At 54.6% G+C, this 22,203-nt stretch overlaps 1 protein-coding gene across 3 annotated transcripts in view; it reads left to right on the top strand.

Annotated features, from left to right (window-relative positions):
* ANXA11 (annexin A11) overlaps positions 1-21,981 on the top strand; it is a 36,756-nt gene extending 14,775 nt beyond the window's left edge. For all 3 annotated transcript variants that reach the window (XM_059169768.1, XM_059169769.1, XM_059169770.1), the window contains exons 2-15: positions 5,355-5,417; positions 7,258-7,370; positions 8,311-8,703; positions 10,002-10,089; positions 10,332-10,426; positions 11,160-11,273; positions 13,223-13,313; positions 13,704-13,783; positions 13,903-13,959; positions 16,259-16,352; positions 18,119-18,214; positions 19,178-19,236; positions 19,438-19,560; positions 21,145-21,981. In XM_059169768.1, coding sequence (XP_059025751.1) covers positions 5,363-5,417; positions 7,258-7,370; positions 8,311-8,703; positions 10,002-10,089; positions 10,332-10,426; positions 11,160-11,273; positions 13,223-13,313; positions 13,704-13,783; positions 13,903-13,959; positions 16,259-16,352; positions 18,119-18,214; positions 19,178-19,236; positions 19,438-19,560; positions 21,145-21,204 — 1,518 coding nt within the window. In that variant the 5' untranslated portion in view covers positions 5,355-5,362 and the 3' untranslated portion in view covers positions 21,205-21,981. The remainder of the gene's footprint in view (positions 1-5,354; positions 5,418-7,257; positions 7,371-8,310; positions 8,704-10,001; positions 10,090-10,331; positions 10,427-11,159; positions 11,274-13,222; positions 13,314-13,703; positions 13,784-13,902; positions 13,960-16,258; positions 16,353-18,118; positions 18,215-19,177; positions 19,237-19,437; positions 19,561-21,144) is intronic.
* The last annotated feature ends 222 nt before the right edge of the window (positions 21,982-22,203 follow it).

Raw genomic sequence — 22,203 nt, 5'->3', positions numbered from 1 at the left:
AGCACTCCCAGGGCGGTGTATGGAGGCCAGGAGCTGCTCAGACTGGCTGAGGGCGAGCAATGCCAGGTAGTAATGTGTCCCATTAATGACCCCCAGTCTGCCCAAACCTAGCCTGGTACTGGAGCGAGGAGAGTTTGCAGATAAGCAAATAATCTCTTGCTTTAAAAAGGCTATATACACACATGCACAAACATAAATCATATATATTCACACACATGCAAGTGCATTTATGTGTGTGTGTTTTGGTGGCGCGGGGTCTTGAATTACACATTAGAAACTGCCTTTGGTTAGACCTTTGCTTTTCACTTTTTGGTGCCTTTCTGGTTGTGTGTGAATTTTCCTGCAGTGTGTTCTCGTGTTTTTATTTTATTCTTTAATTTTATTTTTTTATTTTTTTAGAGCAGTTTTAGGGTCACAGCAAAATGGTATGGAAAGTACATTATTATCAACACCATCAGTATCCATTGTCAACACCCCTGCCGTAGGGGTGTGAGTGTGTTGTGATTGATGAACCTGCGTGGACGCATCCAGAGTACATAGTTCACCTTAGGTTCACGTCTGGTGTTGTGTGTTCCGTGGGTTTTGACTAATGCACCCACCATTTTAATATCATACAGAATAGTTTCACTGGCCAAAAAAAAAAATCCTCTGTGCTTTGCCCATTCGTCCCTCCCTCCTCCATAATTCCTGGAAACCACTGATCTTTTTACCACTGGTTTTACCTGTTCCAGACTGTTGAGAGTTGGAAGCAGGCAGTACGCAGTCTTTTCTCATTTGCACTCCAGCTCCCTGCATGTCTTTTTTCTGGATTGACAGCGCATTTCTTTCTAATACTGAGTAATAGCTCATCATCCCGGCATTTGTCCATTCACCTGCCTAAGGACTTCTTAGTTGCTTTCGCATTTTGACCATTATGAATAAAGGCTCTTATACACATCTGTGTGCACGTTTTGCGTGGACAGTTTTCAGCTCACCGAGGTTAATACCAAGGGCTGCTGGAGCATATGGTAAGAATGTGTTTAGTCTTGTAAGAGGCCGCCGGACTGTGTTCCCGAGGGCCAGTACCATGCTGCATTCCCAGCAGCAATGAACGAGAGTTCCAGTTGCTCCGTGCCCTCACCAGCAGTTGGTGGTGTCACTGGTAGGGACTTTGAGCATTCTGATGAGTGTGCAGTGGTCTCTCATTATTTATTTGCAGTTCCTCTAACGATGTCTGATGGGGAGCATCTTTTCACGTGCTCGGAAGCCATCCATGTGTTTTCTTCGGGGAGGTGTCCAGGTCTTTTGCCTATTTTTTAAATTAGATTGTTTTCTTACTGATCAGTTTTTAAGAGTTCTTTTTTGGATAACAGTCCTTTATCAGATGTGTCTTTCGTCAACTTTTTCTCCCAGTTGGTGGCTTGGCTTCTTTTTATTTTTAAAAAAGTATCAGCAGAGAATCATCTGAGCTACATGACTTAAACTCTGTATTTAAATTCTTATATCAAAACAGATTGAGGATTTCATATTAAAAGATGAATATACAGAAGACTGTTCCAGCCCCTAGGCTGGGGAAGGCCAGTGGAGGGGCCATCCCACAACAGCTTCCACCCTAGTCCTGGGCCTGCTTGGTTTGCTGCTGGGCACAGAGGGTTGGGAGGTCTCGCATGGTGCTACCAGGCCTCAGCCTGCTGCACGCTCTGTCCCCACCCAGGTCCCTCGCCGGCCTTCTGGGGAGGACACTTTTGTATCCGGGTGCCACAACAACTGCTACCACCCACCCTTCCTTCCCTTTTATGTGCTGGAAGTCAGGCCAGCTGCCTGCCATGTGGCACACGCTCCCTCCAGTGAGACCCCGTGTCAGTGTCCTGACCGGAGACCAGAACCACCACATAATGGGGCATCTGCCCAGCCTGCCAGAGCTGCTGACGGTCAGGAGGAGGAGAGCCTTGGTCAGTGCAGAAGGTGTGATGATACCTGTGGACACCGAAGAGAGAGCCGATCTAGTGGACTATAACTCAGCTGTGTTCCCTGTGGTGGAGAGCAAGTGCTGGACGGGCAGGCGCAGGGAGAGGAAGGTGCGGAGCCCCTCTTAGAAGCCCCACTTGAGCTCACCTGCGAGTGGGGATGGTGCCGGGAATGATTTCACGTGGTACAGCGGGCCCTGCTGGTGGTGGAAGTTACCCAACGACTGGAGGATGAGCGGATTTCTTCATGTTGAGGAAGGGGAAAGCAGGTAGACATTGTGAGTCGGAGAGCTGAGTGCCCGCAGCCCCCAGGTTGGGTAGGCACTGGGGGTGGGGACGTGCACCCTGAGGGTGCCACGGGTCATCCAGCTGCCGGGGCTCTTCTCCTGGTGGTTATCAGGCAGGTAAACCGTGGGGGCTCTGGGCATGGGCTGTATGTTCGAATCCTAATCGGATGCGGGCCCTCTTGACACCATTGTGAAGTTGTGGGGGAATGTGTAGCATCGTTGTGGTAAGAGTTAGGGACAGGAGTACTGCTTGCATGGCGGGACCTGCTGCTCTTGGGCTGGGGCGTGGTCGGCCTTGATGGTTCTGGAGTGTTGTCCTTGGCCCCTTTCCTACCAGTTACTTGGAAGAAAGCAAATGTCATGCTTACTGAACAAAGCTGAGCACTAAGATGTTGGACGTTGGAATGTCTGGCTGGTCCCTTCGGCGGGCTGAGCAGCATGCAGAAGGCACAGGAGGAGCCGGACAGGATCTGCATCAAGGCTTCTTGGCCATAACACTCTGTGTCCCAACCCAGGGAGGAGGGAGGCGATGATCCAGCCCTGCCCTGTGCTCTTCAGGGACCACAGCTGGGGCCTTGGGTTCTGAAGAGAGCTCCGAGACAGGGAAGGGAATGGTACTGCACACAGGAGATGGTGGAGAGATGAAGCTGCTCTTGGAGGAGGGCCAGTCTGGAGGTGGTCTTTAGAGGACGGCAAGACCCAGGGATGAAGGCTTGCTGCTCGGACGTATGGTCAGACCCGGCTCACTGCCAAAGGACAGCTTTTGACTCTTGCTGGGAAGTCTGCGAAGCCCTCCTGGGAATGCATGCCATCACCCTGGGAGCAGCCTGCCCTGTGGTCCTGTCCCAGGCGGGGAAATATGGGTGGACCCTCTGGGTCTGGGTCCCAGGGTGCGTTTCTGTAGGGCTGCTAACCTCAGCCGCTGAGCCGGGCTGCCTGGGCCTGAATAGAGCCTGTGTGAGGTATTCAGATCTTGGAAGAACAGCCGTGGCCTCAAGGGAGCTCAGAAATCGCCACCTGAATGGGGCCTTTTTTTTCAAGTTGTTTTTTTAACAGGCAGTACACGCATGTAGCCAACAAAATGCAAATATGAACAGTAACCTTCATGTCTGTCCCTTCCAAAGGCAGCCAGTGTCACCAAGCTTCTTGTTTATCGTTCCAGGAATGGGTGTGTGTGTGTGTGTGTGTGTGTGCGCGCGCACGCGCGCTCACAACCACCGAGTGTGTCTGTTTTACATCTTTTTTTTTACAAAATGTTAGCTTAGTAAACACACGGCTTACACCTTGATCAAGAATGGCGATCATTTCATATTCCCAGTTACAGAACCGGCTAACTGTAAAATAGCTATGAGTGTTCGTTGTGCAGATCTGTTCTGATTCCCCGCACCAGCCGCTGCAGATGGCTAGCTTGGGGGCTGTTATCCCAGAAGGCCCCAGCACACTCCCTGTCCCTGTCACTTCACACATGTGTAAGTGTTCCCCGGGAAATAAATTTCTAGAAGGGGAGTTTCTGGTTCAGACCAGGTCATTTTACATGTTGACATCTCTGTGTTTATAATCGGCGGTTCTCGCCTCTTAGTGTGCATAAAGCCTTCTGATCCTTTTCTGGAATTGCCTGTTTACATCATTTGTGTTTCTGTACTGGTAACTGGGTTTTTTTGTTTTGTTTTGTTTAATTGCAAAACATTTTTCTTAAGTTTGTTATTTCTCTTGTCTTTCTGTTGGTTTCCTTATTTGTTTCCTATTGTGCAGAACTTTAATTTTATGTCTTTGGGTTTCGGGGCCACTTCTTACATTTAAATCTCTGGTCTGGCTGAGATTAGTTTTGGTGTAGGGAACAGGGTGGTACCCAGCTTTTGGCCTGTCTCCCCCCCACCCCCGCCCCCAGCTGTGGATGGGGCCTTTTGGCTTCATTCTTCTGGGAGTAGAGAAGGGTGGCAAGGGGTCTTTGGTACCCAAAGACCTTTGGTACAGTCACCTCTAGACACACTGACCAAAACATCCCCACATCCATCATCCCTGTGGGCCCCATGGGGACCAGTGGCACCTAAGGAAGCCCTTCAGCCTCCTTGCAGACACCATGTGCAGATCTCCAGTGTAGCTGTGGAGGGCACCCAGAATCCTGTAGGTGAATGATGGTGTCTAGAGCAGTGGTTCTCAAAGTGGGGTCCCCACACCAGCAGCATCACCTGGGAATTAGTTCGAAATGCAGATTCTGGTTCTGCAGACTCAAACTGCATGGAGCCCAGCTGTGTGTGTTTAACAAGCCCTTTGGGGTTGTTCTGATGCATACATTGCAGTTTGAGAGCTAGGTTGGGGCCCAGTGTCCAGGGGGAAGCAGGTCACCTGGGGTCAGCAGGAGTAATGGTTGAGGGGGCCTGCAGATCCCCTGACACCCTTACCTGTCCCTGGACACCGCTGTGGACTTTAGCAGCCACTGAACCACTGACTAGCAACGGGAAGTAGGTTGCATGACAGTCTGAGTGGCTGTGCCCCTCCTGGGCAGTTTAGCTGGCATGGGACATGGCAGAGGGATCCATATACAGAGGGACTTTGTGAGAGCAGCTGTCCCACCCAGCACCAGCAGGCAAGAGACCTAGGTTCCAGGTCTTTCTCCTTCTCTACTCCTGATCTGCAAGTCACTTAACTTTCTGAGCTCGTAGGACGTAGGAGGCCACCGTGGACAGCTTGGGGTCTCTAGGCCGGGCCCAGGGGACAGGGGCTCTGGCTGGATGATGATGAAGAGATGGGAAAATAAAGACCAATAGAGCGGGCCCCTGAGAATGAGACAGTGCTCGCCTCGGGGATTAGAGAGCAGCTCCACACGCGTGTCAGCAGAGGTGGGAGTGAACATGGGGGGGAGGGGTCTGCAGAGAATCGCAGCCACTTACGTGTGGTGAGCCAGCCCTGCAGCGTTGCGTGTGGGCACGGGCGCGAGTCTGCCCCTAGTCGCCGTTTCTAGCTGGGTGCCCCGTAGTTGGAAGGTACATTGGGCTGGCCCAAGTCAGGCCTGACGCAGCCTCTGCTCGTGCAGGGGCCTGGCCTGTGCCTCTTGGGGGATTCGGCAAGACTGGTGGGAGCTCCCCACAGAACCTGAACATGCTTCCCTCTTGCCTTGCAGATTGAACCATGAGCTACCCAGGTTATCCCCCTCCTGCAGGCGGCTACCCACCAGCTGCACCAGGTAAGAAGGTCTGGGGCGGGCAGGGGAGGGAATGCCCTCTCTGCTCAGTGTGCGGGAGCGGACAGGGAGAGAGGAACAGTGCTTTCCAGTCATCTCCTCTCTAACCCAAGGGGGCAGCCAGGATGGGGAGGGGTTGGAGAAAATCCTGGACCCAAGGACCCAGAAAGGCCTGGACTTGAAACACTTCTGGAAAGCCAAGACGAGGCCAAGACCCAGTTTCTTGCTTTATTAGCTGGTAGCAGCAGGCAGATCTCTTCTTCTCTCTGGGACCCTTTTTCTCTCCTTTGCAAATGGTTTCACGTATCTCTCTTTTACTGGATTGCACCTGAGACTAGTGAGATAGCCAGGTAAAGCCCCTGGCACCCTGTGATCAACCGCAGGGTCCTTCTGCCAGGGGAGGAAGTGGAGGCTGTTGCTATGGATCAGCTGTCTGTGCTGCAGCTCTAGAAGCTACCGGCGGATTGCACTGGGGCTGTACCTGCAGTCAGGCGGCCAAAGCCCGGCCCCACCAAAGCATGTCTCTTCACACTCAGAAATCAGCTTCTCTGGCCCTAGCCTCTCCCAGGTTCCTCCTGAAATGATATTGGGTCCCCATGGTAGGGGAGGAGATGAGGGCATCATTCCAGACTGGTAACCTGAGCTGCTCTCACCCCACAAGACCAGCGGGCAAGTTCATTTCCCCAGAGCAGAGGCCCTGGAGTCTGAGCACCCATGACCCTGCCGGCCATCTGTGCCCACCCTGCCCTTTCAGCAGGCGAAGAACAGGTCTGGAGCGGGGAGGTGGCGTGGCCACCATCACGTGGCATACTGGGTTGAGCAGGGCCGTTTCTCTCTAAACAAGGCACAGCCCAGGGGTGCCAGCGCTGGCCTCATGTTTGGTCCTCGGCCACTAGGGATGCCGCCATGGTATCCTATGACCGCCACCCCTGCCACGCTGAGTGGCGAAAAGAGGGCAGGCCGGAGATTCCTGGCAGGCTCCATCCTCTGGGGCCTGGAGCCCTAGAAAAGCTGAACTTGAGGCCCTTGGGACCTGTTCACTGCCCTGGTCAGAAAGGCATCTAACAAGCCAGGGGGCCACACAACAGCTGCCAGCCATGGCACGGGAGCCCCGCACAGGCATCATGTCTCCGTCCTCATCCGGGCAGTTTGAGGCAAACTAATGATCATCCCCGTGTGTCAGCTGAGGAAGCTGAGCTAGAGGGGCTGAGCGCCTCGCCCCAAGGCACACACTGGGTCCCTCTGGGTTCAGGACTTTTTACAGCTGTTCCCCAACTGCCACCACCCCTCCCTCCACCGCCCCGTAGGGATGGTGTCTGTGTTGCGTGACACCCAGCCCTGTCTGCTGCTGCCCTGTCGTCCTGCTCTCCCTTCTTTCACAGACTTGTCACTGCCCACAACCCAGTCAGCAGGACACCCACCCTTCCCTGCCGTGCTTTCCCTTCATCGTGGGTTCTCGGTGCTCTCTGAGCTCACCGCTGTCACGGGCTGAGCACAGTGACCCCAAATGACCTGCTTTTATGTCTGTATTCCCTTTCCGTGATGGAGAGCCCAGGGGGGCAGTTCTGTCCTTGGTCCTCCTACCTCTTTAGTCCCATAGAGGTCTTGGGAGGGTTTGCTGATCCCGACCTTCCTCCCTGGAAGGAGGGGCAAGTTCCCTCTTTTCTTTTGGCAGCGGGCTTCATTCAACTTTCTTGCCTGAGTGTTTTCTGTGGGGTCTGTAGTGCTGTCCTCAAGGCCCTGCTTTGGTCTCCCCTTCTGACGATCTGAGAGCTTGCTGCTCTGCCTTTCCCCGCTGGGGGTGCTGCTGCCAGGCTGCTGAAGGACTTGGTGTTGCTTCTAGGTGGTGGTGCCTGGGGAGGTGCTGGCTACCCCCCACCCAGCATGCCCCCGATCGGGCTGGATAACATGGCCAACTATGCAGGGCAGTTCAACCAGGACTACCTCTCAGGAATGGTGAGTGCAGCCCTCCTGCTGGGGCTGCCCCTCGGCGGGGGGCGTGGGTGGGCAGGTGGGGGTGTGGGGTTTACACCTGCATGGCCAGAGGGATAAAGGCTGCAGGCTTGTGTGCCTTCAGAGGTATCTGTGTGTGCGCCTGCCTGTGGGCACCAAGTATTGGACTGCATCTTAGAACGAAGAGTTTTCTTCAGGCCTCTCCCTGCTCACGATGTCCCATTTGTAAACTGGGGGGAAGAGGCATGCACTGGGTTGCCTGGTCTCTCGGGTTTCTTTCCTCCCTGAAGTGGATGGGGCAGTGCCTTCACAGAGTATGTGTGGAACACCTTTGTAGGAGCACTGCGTAGGGTCAGGAGAGAGGAGAGCGTAGGTATGCGAGTGCCAATGTACACGGGCACGTGTGCGCGCGCATGTGTGTGTACATGTGGATGACTGTTCTGCTCAGGCCCGGGTGCCTGGTAGCATAAGCTACTTTTATTTGTTAATTGGCTTATAAAAATATGTTTTTATAATCTAAAAACAAATGCTTGCTCGGTGTCAACCATGCAGCCCGTATGCAAGTCTCATTTGTGCCTGGCTTGCTCTAGGCACCAGGAGTATGTGGATACAACAAACAAAAATCTGAGCCCTGAAGCTCCTGGGGAGACAGCCAGTTGCCATAAGTAAACTGTGGGGCGTTAGAGCAGATATGGGTGCCTTGGGCATAAGAGCAGATACAGGGCTCAGGAGTACAGGTACAGGGGAAGGGGGCAGTAGTTTTCAAGCTGGGTGGTCAGGCTGGGCCTTGCTGAGAAGCCAGGGGTGTTGGCCTCTGAGCTCTCAGTGTTGGAGGGCTCAGATCAGGGAAGGACGGATGGTCAGGCTGTGGCCATGCTCTTGGGTGAGCAGCGGGGACATGGGGTGGGGGCATTCATCTTAGGCTTGCTTTGTGGACTTTCAGGCATCCAACATGTCTGGGACATTCGGAGGAGCCAACGTGCCAAACCTGTACCCTGGGGCCCCTGGGGGTGGTTATCCTCCCATCCCCCCGGGGGGTTTTGGGCAGCCGCCTTCCGCCCAGCAGGCTGTTCCTCCATATGGAATGTATCCGCCCCCTGGAGGAAACCCGCCCTCCGGGATGCCTTCCTATCCCCCCTATCCAGGGGCTCCTGTGCCAGGCCAGCCCATGCCGCCCCCTGGCCAGCAGCCCCCGGGGCCCTACCCCGGACAGCCGCCGATGACCTACCCTGGGCAGCCGCCCATGCCACCTCCTGGGCAGCAGCAGCAGCCAGTGCCAAGCTACCCGGGATACCTGGGGTCTGGGAGTGTCACCCCCGCTGTGCCTCCATCCCAGGTGAGTGCCCGCCCCGCGTCACCCTTTGTCCAGGCTTGGGCCCCAAAGGCCTGAAACTCGTGGCCCAGTGTCCTCTAACAGCAGGGCTAGGGAGGGCACAGCTTATGGAGAAGGGCTCTGTCCTCCATCTATAACTTCTTGTTTTACCAGACTATTGCTTTCTTACACACACACACACACACCCCAGTTTATATTCTTAAAGACCTTAGGGAGCTGCCCTATTTTCTCAGAAGTTTGGTTAGATTTCCATGTGCGAGTTAGATCTGAACATCCCCAGGGTACTCATCATTCCTCCTGTGTCATTTACTGCCTGGGCTCAGTGCTTTGTAGGAACTGCCCGGGCCCCAGGCCTCAAGCCATGTGCCCAGTGAGGCTTAGTCTTCAGTCTCCTGCGGTGCCTCTCAGACTGGTCTTAGAGGGTTCTTAAAACCTCCTTTGGCTGGGCAAGCTTGCTGGCAGTTCCTCAGGGCTTGCTCTTGGCTCATTTTGGAGACCATTTCATGTTTGCAGTGCTTAGAATTCATTGTCATGGTTACATGGCCAAACCAGCCAAGCACGGGGCTAGTGGTATGTGCTCGTCTACTATTATTAGACGGAGGGTCCCTCTCCTCCCTGCCCCCACAGTCCCCTACCCCTGCCCTGCTCTCCATCTTCCTCTGCCCACCCACCCCCCCATCCCTTCTCCAAGCTTCTCTTTTTAACCTGTTAAAACCAGTGGTGCAGTAGGCCCGGAAGGCAAGCCACCAGGAGACCACTTAGGCAGGAAAATGCGTTTGCTGGGGAGGGCAGCCGTCAGTGTCAGGAAGGAGCCCGGCAGGCAAGCGGGGCTGAGAGCCTGGAGAACAGTGCCCGCAACAGCAGAGGCCAGGACATAGTGAGGCAGGGAGTACTGTGGTAAAGTCCGGACGCCAGCATTTCTGGAGGGAATACCTTTTCCTTATTTGCACCGAGCTGCTCCATGGCCTACCCAGACCATGGTAGGAGGGCCCTGAAATGTGCTCCCATGTGCTGTGGCAGCGAGGTTCGCAGGTAACACCTGCCCCACTGGGAAGCCGGAGGACCTGGGAATAGGGCAGATGTTCAGCATCAGGACTCAGCTAGAGACGGGCCTCTAGCATGGGAGCCAGGCAGAAGTCTCAGTACCTGAACTGGAGGGTATCTAATGGTCACAGTAGGCTCCCTCAGTGACTGACTGCAGGCTCCTTCAGGTACCCAGAAAGGTCGCTTTCAGAGTCTGGGCAGGGAAGTCTTGCATTTGGGGGATACGACATCTTCTGTGAGTCTGTTTGTCTGAGCAGTTTGGAAACCGAGGCACCATCACAGATGCTCCTGGCTTTGACCCCTTGCGAGATGCCGAGGTCCTACGGAAAGCTATGAAAGGCTTTGGTGAGTGACCCTGGGTGGCTCGGGTCCTGACAGACCCACTGACTTGCTAGGTGGCTCTGGGGTGATGTGGGGATGCTGGGAGGAGCTAACCCAGTCCCAGTGGTGGTGGTGGAAGAGGAGGTCGATGTGGGGGTGTGGTGGGGATGCCCAGGAGAACGGGAGGGCCTAGACCGGGGAAGCTTCCAGCTGCAGAGCATGCCCACGACCCCAGCCCTGCCCACATCCGCCTCTTCTCGTCCTAGGGACCGATGAGCAGGCCATCATTGACTGCCTGGGAAGTCGCTCCAACAAACAGCGCCAGCAGATCCTCCTGTCCTTCAAGACTGCTTATGGGAAGGTGAGTGGGGGAAGGCAGTGGTGGGGCGGGTCCCCACTGAACTGAGGCATATCCTCTAGCACAACCCCACTCACCCCTGCTTTTCTTCGGCCGCAGGTGAGCCTAGGTCTCCTGGGTGGGCAGTAAGGCCCATTAGGGCATTTTCTGCTGCCCACCTAGCAGGGCCCTCTCGGGTTATGGCATCTTTGTACAACAGAAGGATGCTCTGAAGGAAATCCAGAAGTACACAGGGCACTAAGGTTTGATGAGAGAGATCTGGGCTCTGGCCCTGGCTCTGCCATGACTCATGGAGACCATGGACAGTATTTCCCTTCGGTTCCCACTGGGCCGGATTTTCCTTCTGGGGACCAGGCTGCTAATCCCAGTCCTCTTCATGACTACCCTGGGAGGGGTAGCTGGGAGGGGAGCTTTGAAGGAAAAGGCTTGCAGTTCAGCACAAATGCATGGGAACATATTTTGAACTTCTGGGCTTTTTAACCTTAGGTAAACACCAGGTCTGGTGTTCTATCTAGCCCAGTGCTTCTCCAGCCTGAATGAGCCACGGGTCCCCGGGGAAGTGGATTGAATTGCAGGCTCCAGCTCTGCAGGTCCAGGCTGGCTGAGGTTGGGCTGTTCTGCCAGGCCCTGGCTGAGGCAGGCGCTGCTGGGCCTCAGATCTGTGATACTGTCCCTCTTAGTCACTGCCTGTGGATTCTCAAAATAGGTTTGTTTGTCTCTTTGAATATTCGATCAGGATTTGATCAAAGATCTGAAGTCTGAACTGTCAGGAAACTTTGAGAAGACAATCCTGGCTCTCATGAAGACCCCGGTTCTCTTCGATGTCTATGAGATAAAGGAAGCCATCAAGGTATGTACATGTTTGTGTTTGTGTGTGTGATTATTTGCTTACGTGGACACACAGGCCAGGGAAAGGCCTGGACTGCACAGTGGGGCTGAGCCCATTTATTAGCTGCTGTTGTCGGTGAGGTTCCTGGAGCCTCTCAGGTTAGAATCCCAAGTGCTGTAGAAAGGGTGACTTTTGGTGACTTCCCTAAGAGGCAACACAGGTGTCATTCATCATCAGGGAGCATCTGTGTCTGCCCATCTCAGAAGCACAGTAACAGCTGGGTGGTCGAGCTGGTGGTGACACAGAGATGGGAGCAGGCATATGAGGCCGTAGGTAGGACCATCCTCCTTCATTTAGGACTCTGCCTTAGCAAAAAGCAGAGACACTCTCGAGGGGTTTAAGGGAGACAGAGGTATAGAATTGGTTATGAGGATAGAGGTAAGTGGCCTGGCTTGAGCCAGGACAGGGACCCAAGCGGGATTTCTCTTGTCTCAGCTGCTTCCCGAGTGCCCGCTTCGTTCTTCCATCTGCTGGGGGTTAGAGGATCCCTAGGGACCCCACTCTGTTTAACTCTGTTTCAGCCACAGAAACAACAAGCTATCCCTCAGTCCAAATTCCACTAGAGGCCGACTCTGACAGGCCTGCTTAGGGTTTACAGTCTGTCGCCCAGGCCAGTCCCTTGTGGCCATACAGTCCTGTGGCTCCTAAGCCCCATAGCAGGTATCCTGTGGATGGGGCAGGGGCAACTCCCACAGCGGGGGGAAATCCCTGTGAACTGAGCAGGTGTTCCTGAAGGAATCCATCATTTTTCAGAGGCTTGATAGGTACCATGACTCTTCCTGCCCCCCAGAGGAGAGGCAGAGAATTCAGTATGGAGCCTGGCGGGGGAGAGGTGCCTGCTGAGATCCTCAGACATGCCCTCTTCTAGGGAGGGGTCAGGAGGCAGGTGGGGACAGCACCCAGGGAGCGGCCCCCAGACCTGTACTGGGCCCAGCCGCCGCCACTAGCTGGCTTCATGGGGTGGTGGTGGTTGTGGAGTATGGGAAACCACACAGGGCTGGGGTCACCTGTCACTGATGAGCGGTGTGTCCTTAAGCATGTGTAAAATGGGACTGCAGACCTGAGGCATGTGGTGAGTGATGAGCACGGTGGCCAGCAGAAGCCCTTTGCAAGCTCTGAGGCATCGAAGTTGTGCTCATCCTGAAAATAGCTTCCCCCGTACTCTGCTTCCTACGTGACTGGCACTGTTCTAAGTGCTTCTCATGCCTAACATTTAACCCTCAGAGCTCGGAAGGAGGTAGGTGTTAGCTGCTCCCATTTAATGCACAAGGAACCTAAGGCACAGAGAGGTGGTCAGAGGCACCTGATGTCACACAGCTAATGAGCAGCAGGCTTACTATCCAAGCCCGCCCAGCAGCCAGGCTTCCTATGTCCTCTGCCTTCTCCCCACTCCTGACGTGCTCCACTCTCCTGGCCTCGTCGGGGCTGCCTCTTCTAGCTGTCTTCAGATGCTCCACAGTCCAGTCCAGGACTCTCCTCTGTCCACACCTCTGCTCTGGCTTTATACCCATTTTTCAGTTCTGTCTTGTCTCATTCATGAGCTGAACTTGGAATAAGACAGATCTGGGTCCACATTTCAACCCACCATTTATTGTGTGGCCTTGGATAAGTCACTACACCTTTCTGATACTCCGTTTCCTTGTGGGGGAATGAGCATGGTCCTTCACGTGACCTCTGGGCATCACCATGTCCCTGTCATACTCTGGTATTTTTGTGGGACTGGGGCAGTGGCGGGGAGCTCGGCTGCCTCAGGCCCGACAGCAGCAGCAGCCCCACGGGGGGCGTGGGCCGGTGCTGGCCGCAGTGGCTGTTGGGGTTTGTGCTGTGGGGCATAGGGCACCTGCTGTCTTCCCTGTGTGCGGGTGAGGGAGCTCTAACAAGCTTGTGGTTTGTGTTCTCTGCCACCTCAGGGGGCTGGCACTGATGAAGCCTGCCTGATCGAGATCTTCGCCTCCCGCAGCAACGAGCACATCCAGGAATTAAGCAGAGCCTACAAAACAGGTTAGGCTGGTGCCCTCCCCTCAGTGCTCCACAGACTCCTGCTTTCTGGGCCTTGGCTACACCCTCTCCCTTGGCCTCTTAGACCTTCCTGGCCTTCTTATCACCTCATCTCCTGCCACCCCCAACACGTGGGGCTTTGATCCGAGACCCAGCCCTGCCTGCTGTTTGCACAGGGGGCAGGTAGCTAAGGTAACAGCACTAGTTGGAGGACCTCTTGGGTGTGGTTTGGGCTGAGCCTGACAGAGGCGGGGTCAGCCTGGAGGTCACAGTCCCCTTGTCCCTTGGAGGGCGGCGTGCACCTCCTCGCACCCAGGACTCCCGGGCCCTCCTCTTGCCAGCGTCTGCTGCTGATTGGCTGCAGGGCATGCCTTCCCTGTGTCTCCCTTTCAGAATTCAAAAAGAGCCTGGAGGAGGCCATCCGAAGCGACACGTCCGGGCACTTCCAGCGGCTCCTCATCTCTCTTTCTCAGGTGCCTTTCCCATGACAGAGCTTGGGGCTCAGAGCAGAGAGAGGCGGAAAAGGCTCGGGGAGGGGGGAGGCACGCAGCTGCAAGGAGCAGCCTTGACCATGCCTCCTGCTTCCTTTCAGGGAAACCGTGATGAAAGCACCAACGTGGACATGACGGTGGTCCAGAGAGATGCCCAGGTGGGTGTCATGGCCCGGTGCCCCAGCTCAGCTTCCCGCATCAGGGCACACCCCTGCTTTCTTGCTCCCTGAGGGAGGGGCTCTGGGGTGGAAAGAGCAACTGATCAGGAGTGGGTCTCAGATGCTGTCAGTCTCAGGTGGGCTCTGCTGCGTATCACCTGTGAGACCTTGGGTGTCCCCTCGCCTCGGTCGGCTTCTGAGACCCACTTCAGCGCGAACCTGGGAGATAGCTGTGACAGGAGTTGGTAGGTCATGGTGAGCGTGGCAGGTTTCATGTGACCTGGTTTTCTTCCTGTGTTCGGTTGCATGTCATTGTGTTTGCAGACAGGCAGACTTTACACTTGCCTCGTAGCTTTTGAAGGTCAGAGCCTAGGAACCAGCTGTCTCATTAATTGTGCAGCCTTAGAATTCTGCTGGTGTCTGCAGCCGGTCATGACCTCAGCTTAAAGGCAAAGGGCTCTCCAGTCCCCTCTGTCAGGTCGTCTGAGTGTCTCTCTAGAGGAGCTTGGGTTTCCCACTGATGAATTGGACCACAGCAGTTGTGGCTAGAGTAAAGTCACAGCTTCTGGTGGGATGGAGCTGGCCAGCCCTCTCTCCCCCTTTGTCGCCCCTGCCAGCCCCAGCCCGGCATTCACCAGGAGCTGCCAGTGGTCTCTTTATCTCTGCTATCTGTCAGACTGAAGAGGACCTTTGTGGAGGGCTCTATTTTTAGGGCTGGAAAACAGCTGCTCTCTAGTCTGGTCCATTTCCTTTCCACATGGGGAAACCGAGGCTCAGAGAGGCTGACCCTTGTGCCTGGAGGAACCTGGAAGCAGGGACTGGACAAGGGCCCAGACTCCTGGCTTGTCCATGTGTCCTGGCCTCACCCCAGATCCCCTCCTTCAGGGTCTGCCTTAACATCTCCCCTAGCTTGAGACATGTGCTCACATTTCTGGACTCAGGGCTGGGCATCTCCAGGCTCCCAGCTCTAGCCCTTGCCCCAGTGGAAATTTTCCTCTTCTGCTCTCCTGTCTGCTAGATAGGCCTGGCCATTCCCTGGCCGACACAGAAGCTGCCTCACTTTCAAGGTTTTGTGCCCACTTCTCTATCTTCTTAGTTACGGACCTTTTCCTGCCTCACCTTGACTTGTGGGATCTCTGAGCCCCTCCTCCCCTGGACATTGGTGCCTTGAGTTCCCAGAGCCTCTACCTGAGGCCTCTAGAGCACTTCTGGGCCATCTGGCATGAGGGGTTGTGAATCGACAAATATTTGGATGCAAACTTGCAAAAATGTAACAGGCAAGTGCAGATTCTGCCCGTTTGCAAACATTATTATGGTATGTGCAGGGACACCTAGGGACACACAGGGAAAGTGGCTGCCACAAGCATACCCACACCCACAGTTGCATTCTACTCATTGTCCTATTATTCATTGTTCCTCTTATAGATAGGGAAGCTTCTTATAAAGATTGGGAATTTTATATAGAAATCTGGATTTCTGGCAACTGTGGGTCTGTGCTCCTCTATTATAATAAAGTCTCCAGCAGAAGCGCCTCGGTGGCTCAGCGGGTTAAAGCCTCTGCCTTCGGCTCAGGTCATGATTGCAGGGTCCTGGGATTGAGTCCCACATCGGGCTCTCTGCTCAGTGGGGAGCCTGCTTCCTCCTCCCTCTCTGCCTGCCTCTCTGCCTACTTGTGATCTTTGTCTGTCAGATAAATTAATTAATTAATTAATTAATTAATTCTTTAAAAAAAAAGTCTCCAGCAGGTGCTAAGAAGCAGTCGGCCTTCTGCGTGCTTAGCCTTCGTCCCCACCCCACCCACCAGCCTTACAACTGGCCTGCTTCCCTCATTTAAGTTACCCAGACAACCTTTGGGCTTTCAAGTTCGTGATCCTGAATCTAATCTGAACTTTGCATTTCAGAGGTGAGAAAGTGAGGCTCCAGGAGGATTGCTGGAATACCAGAGCCCCCCAGCAAGTTGGCAGCAGAGCTGGGACTCCAGCCCAGCCCTCGTTCTGTTGTCCCTCTTGTGCTGCTGCTCCCTTGCTGGGGGTTAAAGCTGTCCCTTGTCTGTCCCGGCCTCAGCCGATCTCAGTTCTCCTGGACCTGAATGTCCTCCCCCCCCACTCCCGCCTCAGAAGCCTGTGTTGCCTGGCGAGATGATGTGTGGATGGTGTCTTGTTCTGTACTGTGCATGGAGCACAGCCAGAGCCTGGCATCCATTTCCTTCCCCGGTGGGCCTGCATGGCTGCCCTAGGTAACCTGGGCCTGGTCTCTGGGGTGAGGCCTGCATTGCATATCTGCCTTTCCCTCTGTGCAGGAGCTGTATGCAGCTGGGGAGAACCGCCTGGGAACAGATGAGTCCAAGTTCAATGCAATTCTGTGCTCTCGGAGCCGGGCCCACCTGGTGGCAGGTAAGGCGGTCCCAGGTCCCAAGGGCCCGATAGATGAGGGCAAACAAGGTATAAAGGGGAGACAGCTAGCGGGAACACTTGGCAAGCCCACTGCATGGGGCTTACTTCTCCCTAAAAGAGCCCCCTGGTGGGACTGGGTGGCTCAGTCGTTAAGCTGCTGCCTTTGGCTCAGGTCATGACCCCAGGGTCCTGGGATCGAGTCCTGCATTGGGTTCTCTGCTTGGCGGAAGGCCTGTTTCTCCCTTCCCCATTTTCCCTGCTTGTGTTCCCTCTTTCTCTCTGTCTGTCTGTCATAAAGTAAATAAAAAATCTTAGGAAAAAAAGAGCCCCCTGGTGGTGACATGAAGGGTCTTACCAGTGGGTTTCCAGACTTCTGTGCACTTATGGTTCTGGAGGGAAGCAGAGGAAGAGGTGAGAGAAGTGCAGTCTCCTGCTGGCTGGTGTCTTTATACACCACAGTGTGGAAATTAGAGTTGAGAGAGTCTTATAGGGCACCTGATGCAATGCAAGCGTGGTATACAAAAATCAGCATAACAATTGATTGTGCATTGTACAAAAGTACATTGTTTACTCATTCATTTGGAACCTTTAAGCCAAGCTCTTGCCACAGGCCAGGTCCTGGAGTGGGTGTGGGAAAGCAGCAGGGCACTGCATTCTGGAATCGCTGCTCTCCTCAGGTTGACATTGTTCTTAACAGAGATAGGGAATGGTGTGGGGGTCGGGGTGGTGCGGGGGTCAGGGATGGTGCTTGGGGTGGTTCTTGCTGAGGTCATAACATTTGAGTTAAAAACATGTGCAAAGGCCCTGGGGCAGGGGTGGTGGGACTGAGATTTACAGCCACACATAGCAGCCTGGTGGGGGCCTGAGTGAACACCCAGCCCCCTGTTCTGTGCACAGACTAAGGCCAGAGCTAGAGTTAGCACACGGGTCTCCACTGGGCTATATCTGCCTCTCTAGGAGCCTGGAGTCCCACTGACAGGGGTGCTTAACTTGTCCTTGGGTAGGCTCTGGGGGCCAGACGGGTGTTAGCTCATAGTCTGACTGAGAGCTAAGACAGATACATGGAATGACGGGGAAGGAACGTGGGCATGGACGGGAAGTGAAGGGATTTGAGAAGAGAGTGAGATTTCTGTCGGTGTGTGTGGAGGGGTGCTCGTGGGGTGGTAAGGGACGACTCAGGTGAGCCGGGAGCTGACAGGAGTGGGGTGCGTGCGTGTCATGGGATGAAGAGCCTGCCTGACTTGAGAGCTGGCGGGGGGGTGCTGGTCAGTGGGGCCACCTAGGGTACTGCAAGCTGAGGGGAGAAGTGGGTCTCGTAAGGCCAGGAGGCTCCTCACCGCATGCCTGTGTGTGTGTTCTCGGGTAGCCAAAACAAAGTAGCACAGACCGAGTGACTTACGCAATAGATGCTCATTTTCTCACTGTCCTGGGGGCTGGAATTCCAAGACCAAGGTGTCGGGGGGCAGAGGGGGGTTTCTTCTGAGGCCTCTCCTTGGCCTGCAGACGGCTGGCGTCTTGCTGTGTTCTGAAACGCTCTCTCCCCCGTGTTTGCATCCTTGATGTTTCCTTGTGTGTCCAGGTCTCTTCTTCTAAGGACACTGGTCGGATTGGATTAGGGCCCATGCAAAGGGCCTCATTGTAACTTAACCACCTCTTTAAAGGGTGTAGGTACATTCTGAGGTGTAGTGTGGGGGTTAGGACGTCGCCCCATGACTCTGGGGGGACAGAATTCAGTCTGTCACTTGTCCCTTCTCTCTTTCCACTAGTCTTCAACGAGTATCAGCGGATGACCGGCCGAGACATCGAGAAGAGCATCTGCCGGGAGATGTCTGGGGACCTGGAGCAGGGCATGCTGGCTGTGGGTAGGTGTCCCAGGCCCGCCTTGCCGCTGGCCCCCCCAGGGCTGTTGTGCGTTGTCTGTTTGCAGGGCGCTCCCCCTTCTCTGACTGCAAGGTGAGCGAACACATGATCCACGATTGCTAAACTCTGGGCTGAAGCGGTGGGAAAGCAGCCTGCTTCCCGGCTCACAGCATGGCCATACCTCCCACAGCCCGGGACAGTCCTGTTTATATTTCAGGCGCAGCTCTGGGGAAGGGAGCTGCTATGTGGGCACCAGTGGGACAGCAGCCAGCTGCTCTCCCGGAGGAAGATGACTCACATCCTGCCAAGTTTCCTCTAAAAATACATCCCTGCAGGCATTTGTCAGATGTTTGTGATGGAAACACGTGGAAAGATTTTTACTTGCAACAGCAGAACAGGCCCTTGCTCAGGAAAGCTGGCTTGGCTCCCAGAACCGCAGAGTGCCCCTTGCCGTGCCCGCGCCCAGTGCAGCGGGGTCCAACCCATTCCATGGCCACCCACCTGCCCAGGCCTCGCAGCCTCTCCATGCCCTGGGGGGCTGTCACAATCTGCCTGTCTTTAGCTGTGCTTTCCTTGGAGCCTTCTGGCCGGGGCAGATGGCGAGCCCTCCCCATTTCCTTGTGTGTCCACCATGACACCGGGATTGTGGCCGGGGACATTCGTGCCACTTGCCCATCCTTCCTCCGTGAGGGTCCCAGCCCCTAGGTTGCCTCACGTGTCAGTATCCCTACTCGGCTCTCTTCACCACACTGTTGCCTGGAAGGAGGTAGAGGTTCGGGTCTGGGCTCTATGTTTCTATTCCAAAGAGCCAGAACCAGGAGCACAGACAACTGAGCCTGGAGGAGAATGAGAAGCGGAAGGTGAAGGTGTCCCCCGCGGCCTCGCACAAGGACACCTGTTCTCTCCCTGGCACCTTGGACGGAGAGTTTCTGCAGATGGAGTGACGCTCTGTTTCTCTGTTCTAGTGAAATGTCTCAAGAATACTCCAGCCTTCTTTGCTGAAAGGCTCAACAAGGCCATGAGGGTACGTGTCTCCCACATGCAGGGGTCTGGGCGGAGGAAGGGAGGGGGGTGTCTCACCTTCCTCCCCATGACCGGGACCTTGCTTAGGGCAGAAGGCACGAGGAGAGCCAGCCCTCAGCCAAGAGGACAGAGAGGTCCCCCAGGCAGGAAGGTGGCACAGTAAGGAAGCTCATGGCTTACGCCCTTGGTGGACTCTCTTCAGGGAATGGGAACGAAGGACCGGACCCTGATTCGCATCATGGTGTCTCGCAGTGAGATCGACCTCCTGGACATCAGAATGGAGTATAAGCGGCTGTACGGCAAGTCGCTGTATCACGACATCTCGGTATGGCCCTCACGGGGACGAGCGGGCTGCCTCCTGTGGACCTCCCTGGCCTCCCCTTTGTCCCCTCGTACCTGCCTGCTCGGAACCCTGGCCACCCGCCTTGGCCCCTGGTGTGCGCAGGCATCCTGCCTGTGGGCTTTGCGCTTGCTCTCTCCAAACTCCTGGTTTGTCCAGTTGCCCCCAGATTCTTAGAAGCTCCTGAGAGCAGGCTGGGTGTTAACCCCGCTGGTGCCCCTGCCCTACCTCTCCAGCACCCCCACTCCTGCTGCTCAGTAAACAGAACTGGGGGGGGAGTCCCTACACCAGCCTTGGAGAAAATGCCGGGCCTCCCCACATTGGTACTCAGTCACCCTGTGAGTCTGTGACCCACTGGTGAGGACTCCCATCCTGAGGTGACAAGTCTTCTGTCACCTGGTCACACGGCAGAGACAGCCCTGGGAGCATGAGAGCACTAGGGCTCTGGGGTCATGCGGCCTGGGGTCCAGTCTGGCTCTTCTTACTTGCTGTGTGGCCTGACCATCCTTCCCGAACCCCAGTTCCATCATCCCCAAGATAGGGATAGCAGTTCAGGAAGTCTGAAGGAGGAGAGGGTCCTGTCAGGCACCTGGTGTGACATGTGTTATGCTTTTGTAACCATGCGCCGGAGCCAGCCTGACAGTAAATTCCTTCTGACCATTAAGTTCTTGAATCCAGAGCCACCACAACCAGCTTGTGACTTCAGGCTCCCTCAGATCTGATGTTGGGCCTGTCACCAAGAACAGCCCATCTCCATTTTTCTGGCTATAACCTGCTGCTTTGGAAAGTAGAGGATCCTTAATTATGCACAAAGTGGCTACCGTGTGCCCATGGGCTCCTGGAAGGAGCCATAGGCCTCACCTTTGGGGAGGGACATGGTGGAAGGAAATGGTCAGACGTTAGCCAGATGCAGGGTGCCTGGTTGGCCGAGTCGATAGAGTGTGCGACTCTTGATCTTGGGGTCATGAGTTTAAGCCCATGTTGGGCACGGAGCTTACTTTAAAAATAAGTAAGTAAAAAATAAAATTAATATTTAAAATAATTTTTTAAAAAGAAGTTAGCTAAGTGCGTTCTGCGCTTCTTCTAATGGGAGTGCAGCAGTGTGAGGTGGAAGAGAGGTCGGTGGGTGCTGGGACGCCCAGGTGACAGTGGTGTGCCCTATGTCATGCTCCAGGGCACGTGTAGTAAGTACCATGTCACCTAGAGCCTCAGTCCAGTGCAGTGAAGATGCTGGGGAAAGGTCACCAAGAGTTAGCCCCAAGTGAGGGGTTTGGGTGGGCTGTTTTAAATTTTGCATGTTTATTTTTCAAATTCTGACTTTGATCATCGGGTGAGTGCACCTGTCTTTTCTCAGCAGGGGCTTGGGGAGGCCAAACCCCATGCTCTGCATTAGCTTTAGGCCGCCGCAAGGCTGCGTGCGTGAGCCTCTCCCACCCCGGGACCAGCACGGGCTACGGAGTGGGATATGGGGGGAGTCCCTGCAGCAGCACTTTGGGCAGAAGAAAATCAGGAGCTAGGAGGCCAGAACTGGCCACAGCTCGCTAATGTTGTCCTTGTTTCTGTGACCAGGGAGACACTTCGGGGGATTACCAGAAGATTCTGCTGAAGATCTGTGGAGGCAATGACTGAGCTGTAACCAGTGGCTCCCACTTCTGTCCACCTGCCAGTGATAGCAATGCTAGGAAAAGGTCAAAAGAATGTCCATCTGTTTCTAACAAATCCACAAAGGAGCCCCCCAGGTGTACCAGGGCAGCCCGTCCATCGTTAGATCCTTGGCCCGTCCTCCACCTCCGCCCTCCTCTCCTGCTCCGTGTATCATGCTCGTGCTGTAGGACCTGGGTCCCTCTCTCAGGGCGCCTTTTCGTCCCCAGCCTTCACGGCCGCTTGCTGCGAAAGTAGACGTTTTATTTCTTGACCCATGCAGTCAGTCCCTTTAGCTTGTGGCTGAGACTCTTGGCTTCCTATTAGTCATGTAATTTTATATTTTTATTTGGAGACACCTTTTTTTTTTTTTTTATTAGTCCTTGCCAGGCAGATGCATACAAGTCTCTGCTGCATACACATTTTGAGTGAAAGGCTGCGGGGAGCGCTGTGTCCGCAGCAAGGAGTAAAAGGGAAGACCTTTAACAGTAATCTTAGCATCTGGTGAGAATGTGTCACCAGCTTTGTTATTGCCAAACTCACTCCGTAGAGTTTTCTTAGGAAAGAGAAAAAAAGAAGAAAAAGGCCAGAAAGTCATCTGTTCATCCTTCCATGCAAAACCAGGAGAACAAAGCCAGTTCCCGGCCAGTGACAGGGTTTCTTGTAATTTGGAATGTGCCTTAAACCTGAATGTTAATAGCCAAAAACTTTCTAAATTAAAGTCAGCCAGCTCTGGAACATTTTGGAAATGTTTCCCTGGTGCCAGCTTGTCGTCTTCTGCCTCATGATTCTGCCTGTAGCTCAGGGTTCTGGCCTTAATAGCCAGTGAAAATTTATACAACTTTAAGTAGAAACTTATGCTCAGGAAACTGTGAGCATAGGTAATTTACGGAGGCCCGGGTTGTAAGTAATGAGAAGGGAGGTTCCTGAAATCCCTGCTCGGGGCCCAGAGGTGTGTGGTGATCAGACGTGGGTGTGGTGTAATCC

The sequence above is a fragment of the Mustela lutreola genome, chromosome 4, assembly GCF_030435805.1.
Source record: "Mustela lutreola isolate mMusLut2 chromosome 4, mMusLut2.pri, whole genome shotgun sequence".
Taxonomy (NCBI): Eukaryota; Metazoa; Chordata; class Mammalia; order Carnivora; family Mustelidae; genus Mustela; species Mustela lutreola.
This window is presented reverse-complemented; position numbering and strand designations above follow the sequence as displayed.